Genomic DNA, 17870 nt, shown 5'->3' with positions numbered 1-17870 from the left:
TATGTATTAGTAGTTTTATTTTCTCTCAAAAATACTTTGTGTCTGTGGTTGTCGAAAATTTTTGTAAATTTTTGAAACTTTTTGTAATTTCGAAAATTTTTGTAAAATATTAAACCATATTATCGATTAAATATCTTGCTACTTAATAAATGAAGAGTTTATTATAATTAACCATATGATTTTACAGCTTTAATAAACGATATGATCAAGAAAATTAAACTTACCCTTATATTGCATTGGTCTTTCATTACGGAAGAATATGAGAGCCGGAAACTGTTTCACACCATAACGTCTGGCGACAGAATTGTCTTGAGTCTTCACCATCTGAATGCCGTACTCATCAGTGAAGCTGTCGATGTTCTCCAATCTCTGCACAATCGCTTCAGATGCTTTGTTCTGGCCTTTATCTGCATCAAGATTGGAATGTTATGCAAGGCTAAAATAATAGTCATAATAGTACGTAGCGCTGCTCAATACTCCTCTTTTAACTTTTTATTAGGACACCTTTTCTAGTTTTGCTTGCAGATTTGTTAATTCATTGAGTTATTCTTTTGTTCAACGTTTAATTAATTTGTGTTATTCTTTGAGATAACTTTGCGGTATTTTTGAATTTCGCAAATTTTCTCCGATCCCTAATGATTTACAGCGGTTATATGAAAGATAGATGTAATAAAAGAATGAACATCATAACAAATGTTCTAGTATTAATTATAAAAATTCAAACAAATTAGAAACCTTTTCCCTTCACTAAAGAGGCTATGAGACTGATTTCAGTTTCAGTGAGTGGATACCGGCCCAAACTATAATTAGTGTTCCGATTTCATAAAGATAGAAAATACAAAAAAAGGCAAATATAAAATTGTAAAACGTGATTGATTTACTAAGACGAAGCTAATACCTTCAATTACCAAATATACTTTAAAATTAACCAATGGATGAGTTCTGAAAAATTCAATATTTAAAAATTTACAACATAAAAACTATGGTGTTCGAATTTGGAGTTGACGATATATACATAATCCAAAACAAATTGTGTTAAGGAACTATTCATTTCAAGTTAATATCAAACCAAGTGCTAATATACACTTCGAAAAGTGTAATTAAAACATAAAAACAGTAATTGAGAATGCTTATACAAGACTTACGCTTATTCACTCCATTTGTGAATTGTTTTCGCCTCCAAAACCCCCACTTTAAGGCTATTTAGATATTGTCAGTAGACTATTAATAATAAAGTATAAATTGTCGTGAGCTTTTGCAGGCTGCTATGCATCGACATAAACAAAGGTTCGCCGTCACAAAATGTATATATGTTTTTAGTTGTGTGATAAGGATGTTTATATTTTAATATTTGTTAGTTAGATTAAACGGTTTTAAAATAGTTAAGCATAATTCGTATTTGTCTTAATATTTTCTCTGCGTTATACGCATATGTTTGGTTTAGAGACAAATTTTATTTTAAGAATTAGTATGAGCATGCGCCTTAAACTAACTGTTCTCACATCATGCTGTATGGTAAAAGTACATGTAACTTTGTTGACCCGTACCTGTACTTAAACTTACTGTAATTATAAAGTTTAGAGTTACTAAATAGCAGAGATGGTGGCAACTACTTTGTACCAAGCAGTGTAAAAGAACATGCCATGAACTATCCTCGGATCTTGGTGTAGTGAACACCAAAAACCAAGAAATAACTGTGGTGTTGCACTACAACACTATAGTGAAAAGTAGTTTATACTTTTATGGGTGTTGAGCTTCGCTAAAGTTTTTTTTTCAACGTGGGAAGCAGCAATGAAGAAAAATTTACGTTTTGTTTAAAAAGAAGGAAAAATGCTTACAAAATATGACGACAAGGTAGGGCGTGTTTTCTATTAATTTGTCACACATGTCTTTGTTGACAGCCTCAATGGTATCTTCTGACTTGGAATGTATCAACCACTGCAACACTTCTTCCTCGGCTGCTATGTCACCTGATGAAAATATTCAACTGACTCATTAAAATATAATGGAAAACAGCAAATTAATATAAAATCATTTTACGATAATACACGAGAAATTAATTTCCAATAGCAACGTTAAAGAATTTTCAAAAAAGGAATCCTCTTCACCAAAACATGTTTCCACAGGAATTCCAGCTCTCCAATAAAGGATTAGAAAGAAACTCCAAATTATATTGGGAAGCAAGAACGAACTTTTAATGATCAGATTATAATTGAAATTGAAGCGGTCAATGTAAGTAACATTTTTATGAAAATAAGTTTTTTGGAGTATCAATAACCAATTATCAAATGCAGAATCATTTTCTAGACTGCCTAAAGAGGAGAATCCAACAGTTTGGAAGCAATGAAAACAATCTTTCCACAATTGACACAGTTTTTTTTACTTTTCTCGAAAGTGCAGATTTGTAACATACTCCCTTTTAACATTAACAGTTGTCCCCTTTTGATTGTTGATCATTCCTTTTCAAATTTTAAATTGTTTAGTGTCCACTTTTAATTTTTTTATTGTTCACTATTAGTTGGTTTTCGCTCTTCCTGCTCTTGTTTGGTGAGTGAATCGTCATAATGATAAGGATTAATTTAGAAATAAAGCCATATGTAGCACAGAATAATTTGAAAAAAAAAACAAAAAAAAAAAACAGTCGGCATATGCATTGGTGTTTACTTATTGGAGTTTCATGAAAATTTTTGTCAAATAATCAAGTGCACTGCAGAAATTTTATTAATTTACTCTCTGTTTCTGATGAACAGAGAAGAGTTAAATAAAAATTTTTTATTAACCGTGGTTGCGAAGTTGCGCGATATTATTTGTTAATAAAGTTCTCCTTAAAGATTGTTGAGTGTTCCATTGATAGATAAATTGATACAGGTCCATCGCTAAAATAAGTTTTTTGATTCTGGCGCAGAAGATAAAATTTTGCAGGTAAAGATGTTTTCAAAGGGTAAAGAAAAATGACTTGTTCTTTTCATGAAAATAAAAACTAATTGTAATCTAGCGAAGAAGAAACTCATAATTTTGCATGCTGGATGAAAATGTTTAGTGCAAGAACCATGTTTTGTCACTATCGTGTCTAAAACTGAGACGATTTCCAGATAAATTGCTTAAAATATACGAAACTTGGCTAAAATAAAAAAAAAGGTTGAAATTAAAACGGCGAATTTAAATTTATTTAAGCAATGTGTAAATTGTACTAAAGGCTGCAGTGAGCTAAATATCGGTAAAAACAAGTTAACAATTAAATAAAATATTTGCGAGGAAATTAACTAAGGTATAAAGTAATACTTGGGTGCGGAGGATCAAGTAAAGTAGGGAAAGTTAGAATTAAAAAACGTTGTCCGGCTAATTTATGATTAAGTTATCAAAATATGTTAACAGTCAGAGCATGAACTTATAATTTCAAAACCAAAGGCAATATTTGTTGTATCTATCATGGGGGGCGGGAATCGGTTATATCACGTCTTGGCTTCTTTGGAATTCCAATGGTATTATCTATAAGCAGTTTCCGACCATTATAATGAAATATATACCATTGTAAATACTTGGAACGTTGTTTTCAAAATAAATCAAAGCAGGAAATTTAGTGATGCCATAATCTGCTGCAATGCTGTCGTCTGTTGTCTTCACGAATAAAATTCCATGACGATCTGTGTCGTCGTCAATGTTCTCTAAATCAGCCAGAGTCTCCAGGCAAGCTGGGCAATCTTCAACATCTGGATCATCTGTTAAAATAAATGTTTCATAAGCATATTACTGCTAAAATGTTAAATTAGTGAGAAGTTTAAATTGTATCAAAACTTTTTAATTTTAACAATCCAAACTATTCTAAAACAGATGCATTTTATTTTAAAAAGATCAAAAACAAAAACATGCTTTCGAAAATTTTTTTATTTTACGAATGCGAGAAGCAAGATTACAAAACAGACATGTAGTGCTAGATCTTCAATACCAAGATCTCTCCTTATGGGTGTGGATTATTGTTCTTCTTTTGCAGGTTTAGAAAGGCCGGAAATGCATCGTATTCATGTTTTTTTTTAAAAGTAAATGTTTTAAAAGTAAACACTCATGTTTTTTTTAAAAGTAAAGCACCGTTGCCCGGTATTCCTTATACTGATGTTTTTTCTTAAGTGTGAAGGTTATAGCCTGGTATTTCCTAAGTTCAAAAGTTTTCTAATCTTCATTGCGTGAAATTTGTAGCAAAAAGAAAAAATATATTATTGAAGATTAATGAATGAATATAATTATACAACATAAAAATTAATGTAAAGTGTGACGAAGCGTCTAAACGCATTTCGTTAATTAGAGAAAGGTAATCTTTTATTCTCGGATTTCAAATTCTGATATCGATAGTAAATTCTGTCTGCTGTATCTGTTTCAGGAAAGATACTGACGTGCATCCTTTACATTTCCTCCACCTGCAAAATGGCTAGAACAATCCATTCTTATAAGGAAGCAGCTTGGAATTTAAAGAGTAGCGCTGCATGCGGTGATGTTCCGTATTCTTCTTTAGGTCACTATAGTAGTAAATAAAAAGAAACTATCACACAAAAATAATTTTGGAAAAAATGAAAACTTCAAAGTGTTATAATTTGTTTTCTTCGGGATACGAAAGAACGTTAGTCATAGTGTTCCGTAATATCGCCTGTTTAATATAAATGTAAGATACTTGTCCAAACGAAAACTGACACATTAAAAGACCGAAAGTAAATTTTCAAGCTGAGAAAAGAAACACGATTGACATCTGACAAATCCCTATAGAATATGGAGGTTGTATTACACCTGAAAAACATTATAACCTGTTTGAATGTGGGTTGAAACTTGAAGATTTTTCTAAGTTTATTTTTCTCTTATGTGATAGAGACGTAAGAATCGTTTTTTAACCGTTCTTCAACTCTTCTTATTGTTTTGTGCACCAACCTTCCTTAATAGGGATTTATCATATTTCAATAGAATTTTTTTTTCCCGCTAACACATACATTGATTTGCTAGCCCTAAAAGTGCATACTTCTTTTTGAAAAGTATTCTAAAAATACGGAGCAGCTCAGTACTTGAGGTAATGAGGTTGCATACTCACAGAATAACACAGCGAGATAATCTGCCTGTTCAATAAGTTCTTCCAATTCATCGCCATCCATTTCTTCAATCATGTCGCTTGAAGGATCCTTCTCTGTTATCAGCCAATCCAATATGTCTGTCCCATTCTTCAAATCACCTTTTTAAAAAAGTTAAAAAATATCAATTTAACGAACAAAAAACAAGCATTTAACTCTTTCGAGCCGAATGGGATATATACGTTCCAAAGATTGAACTTTATTCCCTATTGGATGAACTGATTCGAATTTTGCAGAATAAATAATTCGATGCATTTATATTATTTTCATTATTTATTCCCATGCAGTATATTGGTATTTTCATAATATTCAAGACGATTGGGACACATTGTCCCAGGAGATTTCTGAGAAAGCGGGAAAACTCTCAACTCATAGTATACTTATTTTAATATGTCAGTATTTACTTAAACTGCTTTTCATACTTGTGTAAGTCGAGTCGAAAATCGGGTTAAAACGAATATAGTCAGTTGTCAAAATCAACGAAAAACACAAAGATTGTCTATCATAGGAAACGTGTGCGTAAAAGAAATTATTCAAAATGTGTAAGACGATTGAAGATCCCACCGATAGGGGGAAGTGCATTCCATAAAACGCTTTTTGACTGCAAAGAATATTTTTAAGCTATTATCGTCAACATGCAGAGATTTGTGGTGAAGATGTAATGTTTAGCGGTGAGAGTGAACTCGACAATTCAATGATGGGCGCACCAATGCTGATGGTGAAGGAGTGGGCAGCCTCTTGTTGTCCATGATGGTTTGTTTGCTAAAGTGAATAGACAGTTAACAATAAAAATGCTTGAGCCGTGATGGCTTAGGGAATAGTACTAACAAGTGAGTATTAATCGCTCTACTCTCACACGATCGTAAACTTAATGTAAAAAAAAAAGAAAAAAGAAAACACATTTTTTTGCCAACAAATTGAAATTACAGGAAACAACGTCAGCGTAATTAACAAATTATAAACAAATATATCTGATATTTCAAATTCAGAAACATTCTAACGATACATTATTTATATGAGCCATTATTTTTGAAAGCGGCCCATTTTATCATATTTTGATATACTTAAGTGTTACCGTTTAAGCGAATTTAAAAATGGTTAATTAATGCCTAAGGTTAATGAATGCCTTAAACTCGATAATATGATTAAATGTAAAAATGCAATTGTGATTATTAAAATTTCGTTAAGAAAATTAACGATTTTTTTAGCTCCATATGGAATTATTCCTCTTTCGATGACAAAATTTTATAAGAAATAAAAAAAGAAAAAGAAATGGAATTTTTAGTGTGAAAAATTATTATTAAATTAGCTATATAACGCCACAAATGAATAATATGATTAATAATCATAATTAAATATTTTTGGTAAATAGGTGGTATGGATTCAGATTGCCTTATTTCCATATCGGTTTTGTCTTGACGTTTTGTACTGTAGAACATTTATTCTTCGCCGATTAATTGCTTTGATAACAACTAAATTATTAGAATAATACGCACGCTGCGATTGATTAGTATAGGAAAAGCAAACCAAATTATTTAACTATATATATATATATAAGTTCGAAATGAAGATAAAACAAAGGAAAATTATACACATATGAAAAAGAAGGGGAGGGGGGAATAATAATTAAAAAAAAGGATGAAATTTTTTTAAAAAAAACCGGAAAATAAAAGATATAATCTTTTCGGCAGCCCACACGATTATATCCGCAAAAAGAGTGCTTTCTGATATTGTATCAATATAGCCAAAGCAAAATATATCAATACAATAGTGTGAGGAGCACTCAAAAAAATTTTTTTACAAAAATTACAGCAAATAAAATAGAACACAATAAGTAAAAATAACACGTAAAATCAGAAAACAAAATAAAAGAAAAAAAAACAGTATAAAACAAAATCTCTAAAGCGAGTAACGAAATCAGATGTACTTACATGAACGGGAAAATTTTTCAAGAATGATTTAAAATTATTTTCGCAACATGATTGCCAGATTACAAAATATGAAAACAAAGGCGCAAATTGAGTGCAACTAGAAGAATTTAAAGTGCCGTTCTTACTGCATTGCTGAAGTGATTTGTTATGCTGTGCATTGATTTGTTAGTTACCTAGGATGGGCCCGAAATGGATGTGCGCAGGGTAATATTATACTGGATAATTTAAAAAGTTGACCATAAATAATTTTAGAAAATAAATAAATATTTATTTAAGAAGAAATAAAACAGAAACATAAATTGCCTGTTTTGCAAATAATTTTAGCCACGGATTTGCACATGAAAAAATTATAAAAATTAACAAAGAAATATATATATATATATATATATATATATATATATATATATATATATATATATATATATATATATATATATATATATATATATATATATATATATATATATATATATATATATATATATATATATATATATATATATATATATATATATATTATATATATATATGTATATATATATACTATATATATATATATATATATTATATATATATATGTATATATATATACTATATATATATATATATATTATATATATATATGTATATATATATACTATATATATATATATATATATATATATTATATATATATATATGTATATATATATACTATATATATATATATATATTATATATATATATATGTATATATATATACTATATATATATATATATATATTATATATATATATATGTATATATATATACTATATATATATATATATATATATACATACGAGGTATATCCACAAAATAAGCCACCTATTTCATAGTAGAAGAAAAAAAAAGAATACCTGCATAGATGACTGGATCTTTTGTGTTGCCGAACCTGAAGAATATGAGAGAAGGCATGTTGTAAACACCCAATGTTCGAGCAAAAATTTCATCTTCCATCTTCACGAAATGAATTCCTTCAGCTTCCGCATCATCATCAATGTGCTCCAGCTCCTCCAAAGCTTTTGCACATTTGCGACAATGCGTTTTGCGATCTGTAAACATATAGTTATTTAAAAATCAGACTTAAAAGAATATTCACTCATGCAGGGTTTTTCTAAGTGACTGCCCTTAATACACATTTTTTAGAACACTTCCTTAAAAAATAAGAGTAAAAAAATTAAATAGCAATTTAACTTTTAGGTGAAAATTACCATATGTTCCAACTAACTTTGACTCGTCACAGTAGGGGTTAAAAAAAGCAAAGATATGATTAAAAACATCAGAAAACTGTTTATTGGGACTAGACTGCATTCGTTTTTTTCGCTATTAACCGCCTCCAAGCTTTATTCTCAAATAGCCTTGGTTTAGATAATTTGAAACCCATTTTAGCTTTTATTTATTTATTTTGTTTTGATCTTGGTAGCAATTGGAGTATAAAAGTTTTTATTAGTTTTTTCACTTAATATAAATTTGTTTTCCATGTGTCATTATTTCTTTTTACCTTATTTTATAGAAGGAATTTAAAAAAATATATAGGCGAATGTAGGGTAAGACTGAGTACTTTGAGTCGAAATCAGTTCTGTTTTGTAGCTGAAAATCTGAGGTATACTTTACTCCTAAAGAAAAAGTACTTATCATATTGGCGTGTTGTTATTGATTAACTCACGACGTCTATGTAGATAAGTCTATTTAATTATATCAACACTCTAATGTTCTTTTATATTCAAACTATCCTTATTTATGGGTCAACACGGTTATAAAAATTATTTGCGTTTACTAAAGATTATTACACGTAATCTGGTATGAAGATTATTATACTAAAGATTCCTACTCTAGCAAATGATAATGATTTAGTCCATTAGTATCAACTTTTTGTATCGTATATAAGGGAGGCTCCTCTCAATTGAAAGAAGTATCATATCAAGGGAAAGGCTACCTGCCTTACCCTAGATGTGTGTTTCCATGCTTGTGCCTACGAAAGCTTCGGAGGAAGAAGATGACAAAGTCTAAGGCTGAACAAAGATTTTGCGAACCATAGGATTGAATATATATATTCACTACTCATTTTGTTAGGTTGTCTTAAGTAACAATTTAAGTAGAGTTGAGTATGCGTAAAATATTTAATTAGAAGAATTTTGTATTTTTATAGAAATAAAATATTTAGTTGCGAAGTAATTATTTAGATTTATTTTTGATTCTTTCTAAAATGGCTATAGAAACTTTTTAAGCATAAAAAGTGCTATGGGGCCACATTCCATCATGCTAATTTGTGCTGATGAAGCTTGTCTTTTCTAGAGCAATAGCATGCCTATTTTATACGAAGTTATTATGACTCAGGATATGTTTTAGGAAGTAGTAGAGCACGTAATGAAATATTGGGCTAAGGTTTCTTTCTCTATCTCGCGACAGAGATGGAAATAATGCTGAAATGTTCCGGATGCTAATAGTAACTATGCTGAAATGGTTTGAATGATATCACAGCTGCCGAACAAATTATTACTAAATTATTTGTTCGGCATTTGTTTTTAATTATACTATCACGGACATCTTTTGAAAATAATCAAAATTGAAATCAAAGTGTGAGCAATAACTTGACTGTGTAAAAATTTGATTAATATATTATTAAAAACTAATTAATGCTTTAGGATTGGAAAAGTCAGATTATTTAAATGCAGTTGTGCTGCACATTTAGTTTAGTTACCATTAAAGTTTAGGTGTTGTATAAGATTAATTTTGAGAGGAGACCAAACGGGTTGGCAAAGGCAGCTAGCATTTTTAAATTGTCATATAAAATAAAAATGTCGGTTACTTGTCAATGGAACTCTAGTATTTCGAAATTTCTCACCTGAAGATTAACAATTAACTTAAAAATTCGTTGAAGAATCGTTATTCATTTATTTCGTCAATTACGTCGATTAGCATGGCTAAGATGGTCAACTCTTGCCACAAAATATGGACATTACCTAAGTCTGCAGAAATAAGCAGCACATTAACCATGTAATTCCATCCTTTTAATGTCATGTCATGTTTTTCATGTTTAATTACATGCTATTGTTTGAACTTCGTTATTTATTAAGAACTATATACAGGGTCTCCGAAAAGTTAGGAAACGGAAAATAGGTCGAGGAACAAGCATCGGAAGGGAACACGCTTGGAAAGTTTTTCAAAAATGCACTCCTATGAAAACGTTCCCCAGCAACGTCAATTTTTTAGATACGCATATTTAAAATTTTCAATTTGACATAAAGGTTTTCGTAATTTAGTTCATAACTGATGATGTAATCGAATGATACAAATAGAGTGTTCTTGAGAAATAGATGTTCGATCGAAAAACTAAAAATAGCCGTTTTTCGTATTTAGAGGAAGAAAAAAAACTTTTTTTTCTCTTTGCACCTGTTTGTTGACATTAAACTTGACACCCTTCTCTATCCCTTTATACTACGGAGACTCCAACCGGATAGGGTTGGTTTTAGTGACATTCCAATTCTTTTTCCTGGAAAATCTGAATCTCCAATAGAGATGGTGGTTATAATTCAAGATTTTGAATTCCCCTTTACCCTGGCCCGGGCAGTTTAAAGCATTTTTATTTTATTTAAATAATTTTTATATTATTTTACAGCCGTCGTTGAACAGCCAACCCAATTTTGGGTTTACGACTACTAATATTCAACATCGTAGCCTTGTAATTTTGAACCCAATCCAGAAGAAAAGGGAATTCCTAGATCAAGTATTGGGAGAAATTTTCCTTCGTGGAGGACTTTTTGAGAGAACTAACATGCATTTGTGTTTCGATGACGGGGGGGGGGAACCTCCCACGGTTAGTCTGACTACAAGGGAACTCTAACCCGTGATCCGTCTACCACTGAGGATATTTTACGTCACCACTGTGGCCGGTACTAGCTGGGTACCGAATTCGTATCGGTCAGCCATCGCTAGGATTCTAACCTGGTTAACCTCATTGGAGGAAGAACGCTCTACCCCCTGAGCCACGGAAGCTCTAAGTCATTCTTAGAAAATATTTCACGTGTGTATTTTTAGGTTTTTAATTCGATGAGCATTTCTAGAAATATTTTGCCGTTTCCATACTTAAAGGACGTACAGTGCATTGAATGAAAAAGACTCATCTTTTTCAGATTGCATTTAAGAAAAGAAAGCTATAAAATATTTAGCAACAGGAAGTTTTCAATATGATTTGATATAAATTTATCTTGTATGTTTTAATTTTCTCCCTAAATTTGAATAACTCCTATTTGACATATTATTGCTTCGGGTTTTCTATAGGGGTTGGAATAACTAAATGCAAAGTTTAAGGGTATTTTTAAAGGTCACTTGTAGCGAAAAAGAACTTTTTGAAAGAAATAGTATGATAGTTCGAAAACTGTTTTGATTTTAAACTGTTTTGATTTTGTTTTTTTGAAACTGTTTTGATTTGAAAAACTGAAAATTATTCAGTGATTTTGATTGTTTTCATCTAGATTGAAAAATTTCTTTAAATTTTAGCTTTTCAAAAACGCTTAACGATTTTTTAGAAATATTTCAGCAACTTCTCTATTCTAAAGCTCAGCTAATTATTTACTTCAAAGGTTGCACGGATAGTTATGAACTACAGCTTTGCTTCAAGTGTAAGGCACTTAAATTGCGGATTTGTTTTACTTCACATTCCAAAATAGCTACGAAAAACATCCTTAGAAAAAGAAGAAGGAAAAAACAAAAGAAAGGATGATTATTCTTACAGAAAAAAACAGCCAAGTAATCGCATCTCTGAAGAACTCGTTCCAGCATTCTTTTATTTACCTTCTCAATAGCATCACTACTCTCCATGTTATCTGGACTGGTCAGCCAATCGAGCACTTCCTCTTCCTCGGTCAAATCACCTATTAATACCACACTCAAATCTATATATATATATATATATATATATATATATATATATATATATATATATATATATATATATATATATATATATATATATATATATATATATATATATATATATATATATATATATATATATATATATATATATATATATATATATATATATATATATATATATATATATATATATATATATATATATATATATATATATATAATATATATATATATATAAATATATATATATATATATATTATATATATATATATATATATATATATATATATATATATATATATATATATATATATATATATATATATATATATATATATATATATATATATATATATATATATATATATAATCGTCAATACGGTCTAAAACAAGTTAGGTGCAACAAAAATGAACAATGTATTGTATAATATGAGGATTTTAGATTGTTAACACCAATAATTCCTTTACACGCAAGCATATTAAAAATATTTCTTATAGCACTAATTGCTTTGGTAGATTTTTAATGGAACAAAACTGTTGATAGAATTTAAAAGATCACGCTTTGAAGCTTTTAGAAATTGTGTCCTTTTTAGCTATGCAAAATTTGGAACTGTATGCATTTAATAACTGCTTTCTAGCTTCAGCTGTCATTTCCAAATCATTCCACAAATTTGCGATATTTTTGGAAGAAATTTTTTAGAATTCAAATGGTATTAAAGAGGGAAATAAGCTTTTAACTTCCTGCGCTCATTTTGGTCGATGCAAACTATACATTTTTAAAAAGGACAACATTTCTAAAAGCTTTCAGTATGAACTTTCAAATTCGAAAATTATAATTATACTTGTAATCTTCCAGAGCATTTGCTGCTGAGGGAAATTTTTTAGCATAGCGTTAGTATAGAAGTAGTGATATCATTTTGTTCCGTACTTGCATTTCACCTAAAAATTTAATAAAAGTAAGGAAAAGAAAGTATAAAAGTTGAGTAATTTGTTTTCGGTTTAGAGAGTATTATTCTGGTGCTCTGTTCAATTTAACCTTATTTTGATAGTTTTCGAGATTTTTTTAAAAGGGTTGAAAAGTTCAAACCTATTGAAAATTTTTCTAATTTTATTCAGAGAAAGTATTTTTTTGTATGATTTTGTGAATTAAAATCCTTATCACCTTCATTAACTAATTAGCATAGTTATTGGCATATCCCTCAAATTACATTAAGAATTCATTGTCGCATTTATTTTAAGCACAGTTTTTAGACGAGCAAGAATTTTTTTTAAAAGTAGGATAAAATTTATTACACTTCGACACAATTTGTAGAATATTGCTTTGAATTTTATGTATGCAACAATAAAACGAATTTAAGTGATTAGTATTGTTTAATACTGCGTATAATAGTTCTTTCCTGTTACTGAGTCATAGAGCCGATATACGATTAGAACGGTAAAAACTTTTGGGGTGACGCAAAGTAAGTGAAACTCAATATTATTCAATTAAAAGCAATTCAATATGCAACGTTGTTTTTCTTCAATTTTTTTATCGCGCAATGTATTCTATAAACAGCTGAAACAAAGAGGATATTCTGATGAAGTGAGAGATCTGTTTAAGAGGGAAATAAAATTTTTAAATTCACTTTCCATTGTGCAACATATGCCGACCGAACTGTGTAGGGGTTAGGGAACTGGCTTTACATCGAAAAGGCTCTGGGCTCGAATCCCGGATAAGGTATGGATGTTCTTTTATTTTCTGTACTATCTTCCTCAATGTTCCTCAATGAACCTAAATGGTGCCCCTGAAAGAGTGGCCCAACAAATCTGGGTGTAAAATGCCAGAATTGATGAAATGTTAACTCAGATAAGTTCAAAATGAAGATAAACAAAGAAAAATTATAGACATATGAAAAAAAGGGGGGGAAATAATAAGTAAAAAAATAACAATCAACAGTTTTTAAAACACTATCCTCACACTATTGTATTAATGCATTTTGCTTTGGCTTTATTGATACAATATCAGAAAGCACTCTGTTTTGCGGATATAATCGTGTGGGCTGATGAAAAGATTATATCTTTTTCTTCCGGTTTTTTAAATAAAATTTCATCCTTTTTTTTGTTCTTTTTTTTAAAAAAAAATTGTTGTTTGTTATCTTTTTTACTTATTATTTCCCTCCTTTTTTCATATGTCTATAATTTTTCTTTGTTTTATCTTAATTTTGAACTTATCTAATGAGTTCTGTTTACTTGCAGCTTAAGCGCAATAAATGAAACTTATTGTTTTTCTTAACTTTCTTCGTGTTTTCTTGTATATATATATATATATATATATATATATATATATATATATATATATATATATATATATATATATATATATATATATATATATATATATATATATATATATATATATATATATATATATATATATATATATATATATATTTCAAATACATATCTACTCTGACAGACATGATTCTTGGATTCAAAAAATTTTGATAAATTCAGATAAACAGACCTTATCTATCACAAAAATGGTTATTCTATTTTTCTTAAAATTGCAAAAACCGGATTCTATTTTCACAAAATTGTGAGTAGATATTTCACAAAATCAGATTTTTGTGAAAGTGGGCAATAATCGCCTGCAAAGCACATAAATTATTTGAATGTACACCACAATGTGTTTTGCATCATGCAGTGCGAAATTAGTATTTTTTGCTAAAATTTTAGGTTTTAAACAATTAAGAAGATTTCTTATAATAATAATGTGATGTATTTTCTTTGAAACAACAGTGAAAACATTTTAAACATTACAAAGTTCTTTGCAAAAGTGAAGAAAAATTTAATAATAACATGCTTGAAATTATGTGATTTTCGGAGTATTAAAAAATATTCATAATAATTTCCATATTTATTAAAAAATAATTAAAAAGCGTTTATGGGGCGCATTTTTGACAAAAAAAAAAAGGAATCAGATGCCGACTTTCAGGCAATTTTTTTTATAGTCATTTATTACATTTATTCGCCCTGTGGCCAGTAGTAATTATTCACTTCATTGTAAATGGTGTATATATTTTGTGTTTTGTTTCAACATAAAAAAAGCTACAACGGATTATTTTCGATTTAAAAAAAAACTTGAACCTATTAATAAATAGCGATTGTACCTGGATAAACAATAGGGTTGCCATGTCGGAAAAACACTAATCCGGGAGGGTTCCTGACTCTGTATTTTTTGGCCATCAAAAAATCCGACATCTTTAAAAGTTGCACCTCATAATCACTGCAGTCATCATCAATCTGTTCCAAGTGTTTCAGAATATCTTTACTTTCTTTGTCATTCTCTTTATCTGGAAAATAATTATTTTTAGATTCTGTGTCACTCTTTATTTTCCTATTTGTAGAACCTGAGAACTTAACTCATTTTGACAAAATCGTGGCATTGGACAGAAATGGCACCAAGAGTAATATAAAATACTGAAATTTCTTTGTATATATGAAATAGTGCCATATATGAAATTTCTTTTCATGTATGGCACTGAATTCAAATGCGTTAAGACTTGTATTAGGGCTGTGGTTTTCAATTCACGAGAGCACTGATTCAAAACTGTAATTGTACGTTAGATGTAACAATGTTTAGTTCAATCATTGTGAAGTGTGCTTACCATCAGGCCACCCCTGACCTTATTCTAGATTGTCTGGATCTTTACAGACAAGATCTTTTCACAATCCCAATTGTAGTGTATTCTTAGGGTGACAGATTCATAGATCTGATTTAACGTTACTAAACAACGGAGATATTGAACAGCAACGTTTTGTTTGCAGTCCAATATTTCGAATTTTTCAGTTTTTTCGCTTTCATGTTTTTTTTTTTAAATTTTTTGACTGTCGGTTTTGCCGTCTTTTTGATTTTTTCGTAATTTAACTTAGAAATATGTAGTTTTACTTAGAAATAGATTTGAAGAAAGTAATTCCTTAAATGAGATAAAAAATATTTTTTTGAACAGAATTTAATTACTTAATTTAAATTATTATTTTTAATTATTAGATAAAACATTAAAAAATTTAATTCTCAAAATTGTTTCATATTGTAGGATATTTTTATGATGTATTTCTTCCCATTTTGATAATAATAAAACAAAATTTACTAGACTCAAATTAGAAGATCAAGTATCCTTTGATGATAAAACTGTCCAAACCTTTACTTGAATAAAACTTCGAATCTTTTTAATAATCTTTCATTGTAATGAATTGATCCGACCCACGAGTACAAATGCTTTCATTTAAACCAGGGTTTCTTAACCTGTGGTTCATGAACCCCTAAGGGGTCCACGAGTTATATTTTGGGGGTCCGCTGACTACTCCTAACTTTATAAAACGTTTAGAAGCCTACCCATTGCTAGTAAAGTGAGCTATGGCAGGTATAATTCGGTTTGCTACAATGTATCTTCGCGAAGCGGGATTTTCCGCACTTGGGACAATAAAAACATAACATCGAAATCTATTGAATGTTGAACATGATATACACGTTGCTTTGTCGAAACCCATCGCCCAATTCAATTTATTAATTAAGGAAAAGCAACAGCAATCTTCACCTAAAAAATTTAATTCTAAAAATTTGTATACTATTAAAATAATAAAATTAAATATTTTCTAATAATTGATGTTTTTTGCAATTATTTTGTCCACAGGGGGGTGGTCCGTGACTTCTTAAAAAATTTTAAAAGGGGTCCATTACATCAAAAAGGTTAAAAAACACTGATATAAACGATTGCTTTATAAAGGCATACAAGCATAAAAAATAAACTTAAAATATGATTTTTTAAGTGATGGAATTATACCTCCAATATATATCGTAATTTGGGCCTAAGGAGGAAAATATTTCCCTTATTGGTTTATTTTAAAGTCAATAAAACATTTAATACGGATTTTAGAAAGTTTATACAGAAGAACTTCAGACAGAGCAAAAATTAGTTATGCATATGGGCTAATTATCTCAATGAGATCCTGACAGAAATATATTTGTTAATACATTCGTTACAAAATACCCTTATAGAAATATATTCGTTACAGAAAGACTTCTGGTTGTTCAGATGAAATGGCGAATTTCAAATCCGGGACTACGACAAAGAGTCTTGTTGTTCACAATGGATGCACCTTCAGGTAACGGGCATTCCCCGGAATACACTTCTCTGATAGTATTAGCCTCTATATCACGTGCGCTCGTGAAAATATCGATAGTTACGGTTTTGTGCAGATTACGCTTGTGGTTTAGACATTCGTGATTTCATCCCGGGATATAGGAACTTAGCATTGACTGCAACTTCTTTATCTCTTTTAATGCTTTTTTCAAACCGGAATAACGTAGTTGAATCCAGTATTTTGAAATCTATTGAAAAAAAAAGTGTTGTTTGATAATCAGGACAGCTTATGTTAGAGAGTTCATTTGAATAAGAGAATTGAAACTTACAGAAATATATGGCCAAATACTCTTGCTCTTCAATCATGCGGAACAGCATATCCCTGTTTATGTTTTCAATGGTGTCTTCTGTCTTTTGCATGACCAGCCACTCAAGGAGTTCATTCTCATTCATGAGGTCACCTGAAAAAGTCAACTTCACTTAGTCGTTGAATGCAATTTGAATTCAGGGTGTTCTGCAAAAATCACCCTTAATACCAGCGGAAGATTGGCTGATTTCAAAATGAAAAAACTCGATAACAAAGGAGCGTAATGGGATTGAAACAGACGATATGTTTATTATAAAAGTTTTAAAAATTTTATACCAAAACTTCGGATTTCAGATAAAAAAAATTATCAGCAGATGGCGTTGTACAATGAACAAAGTTCTTAATAAGAATACAAATGCCGTAGAATTTTATCTAATCTCAAATTTTCTAGTTGCACCAAAAAAAAAAAAGAAAAGAAAAGAAACACACGGTGTTCAATAG

At 29.6% G+C, this 17870-nt stretch overlaps 1 protein-coding gene across 1 annotated transcript in view; it reads right to left on the bottom strand.

Annotated features, from left to right (window-relative positions):
* The window catches only part of LOC107453912 (uncharacterized), an 87382-nt gene that overhangs the window by 11946 nt on the left and 57566 nt on the right, over positions 1-17870 (bottom strand). The window contains exons 21-28 of the mRNA XM_087160529.1: positions 17392-17523; positions 15089-15271; positions 11794-11934; positions 7918-8112; positions 5072-5209; positions 3528-3719; positions 1839-1970; positions 225-407 (exon numbers count right to left, since the gene is read on the bottom strand). Coding sequence (XP_087016655.1) covers positions 225-407; positions 1839-1970; positions 3528-3719; positions 5072-5209; positions 7918-8112; positions 11794-11934; positions 15089-15271; positions 17392-17523 — 1296 coding nt within the window. The remainder of the gene's footprint in view (positions 1-224; positions 408-1838; positions 1971-3527; positions 3720-5071; positions 5210-7917; positions 8113-11793; positions 11935-15088; positions 15272-17391; positions 17524-17870) is intronic.

The sequence above is a fragment of the Parasteatoda tepidariorum genome, chromosome 4 (assembly GCF_982258835.1).
Source record: "Parasteatoda tepidariorum strain Cologne lab strain chromosome 4, Ptep-v5.0, whole genome shotgun sequence".
NCBI classification, from domain to species: domain Eukaryota; kingdom Metazoa; phylum Arthropoda; class Arachnida; order Araneae; family Theridiidae; genus Parasteatoda; species Parasteatoda tepidariorum.
This window is presented reverse-complemented; position numbering and strand designations above follow the sequence as displayed.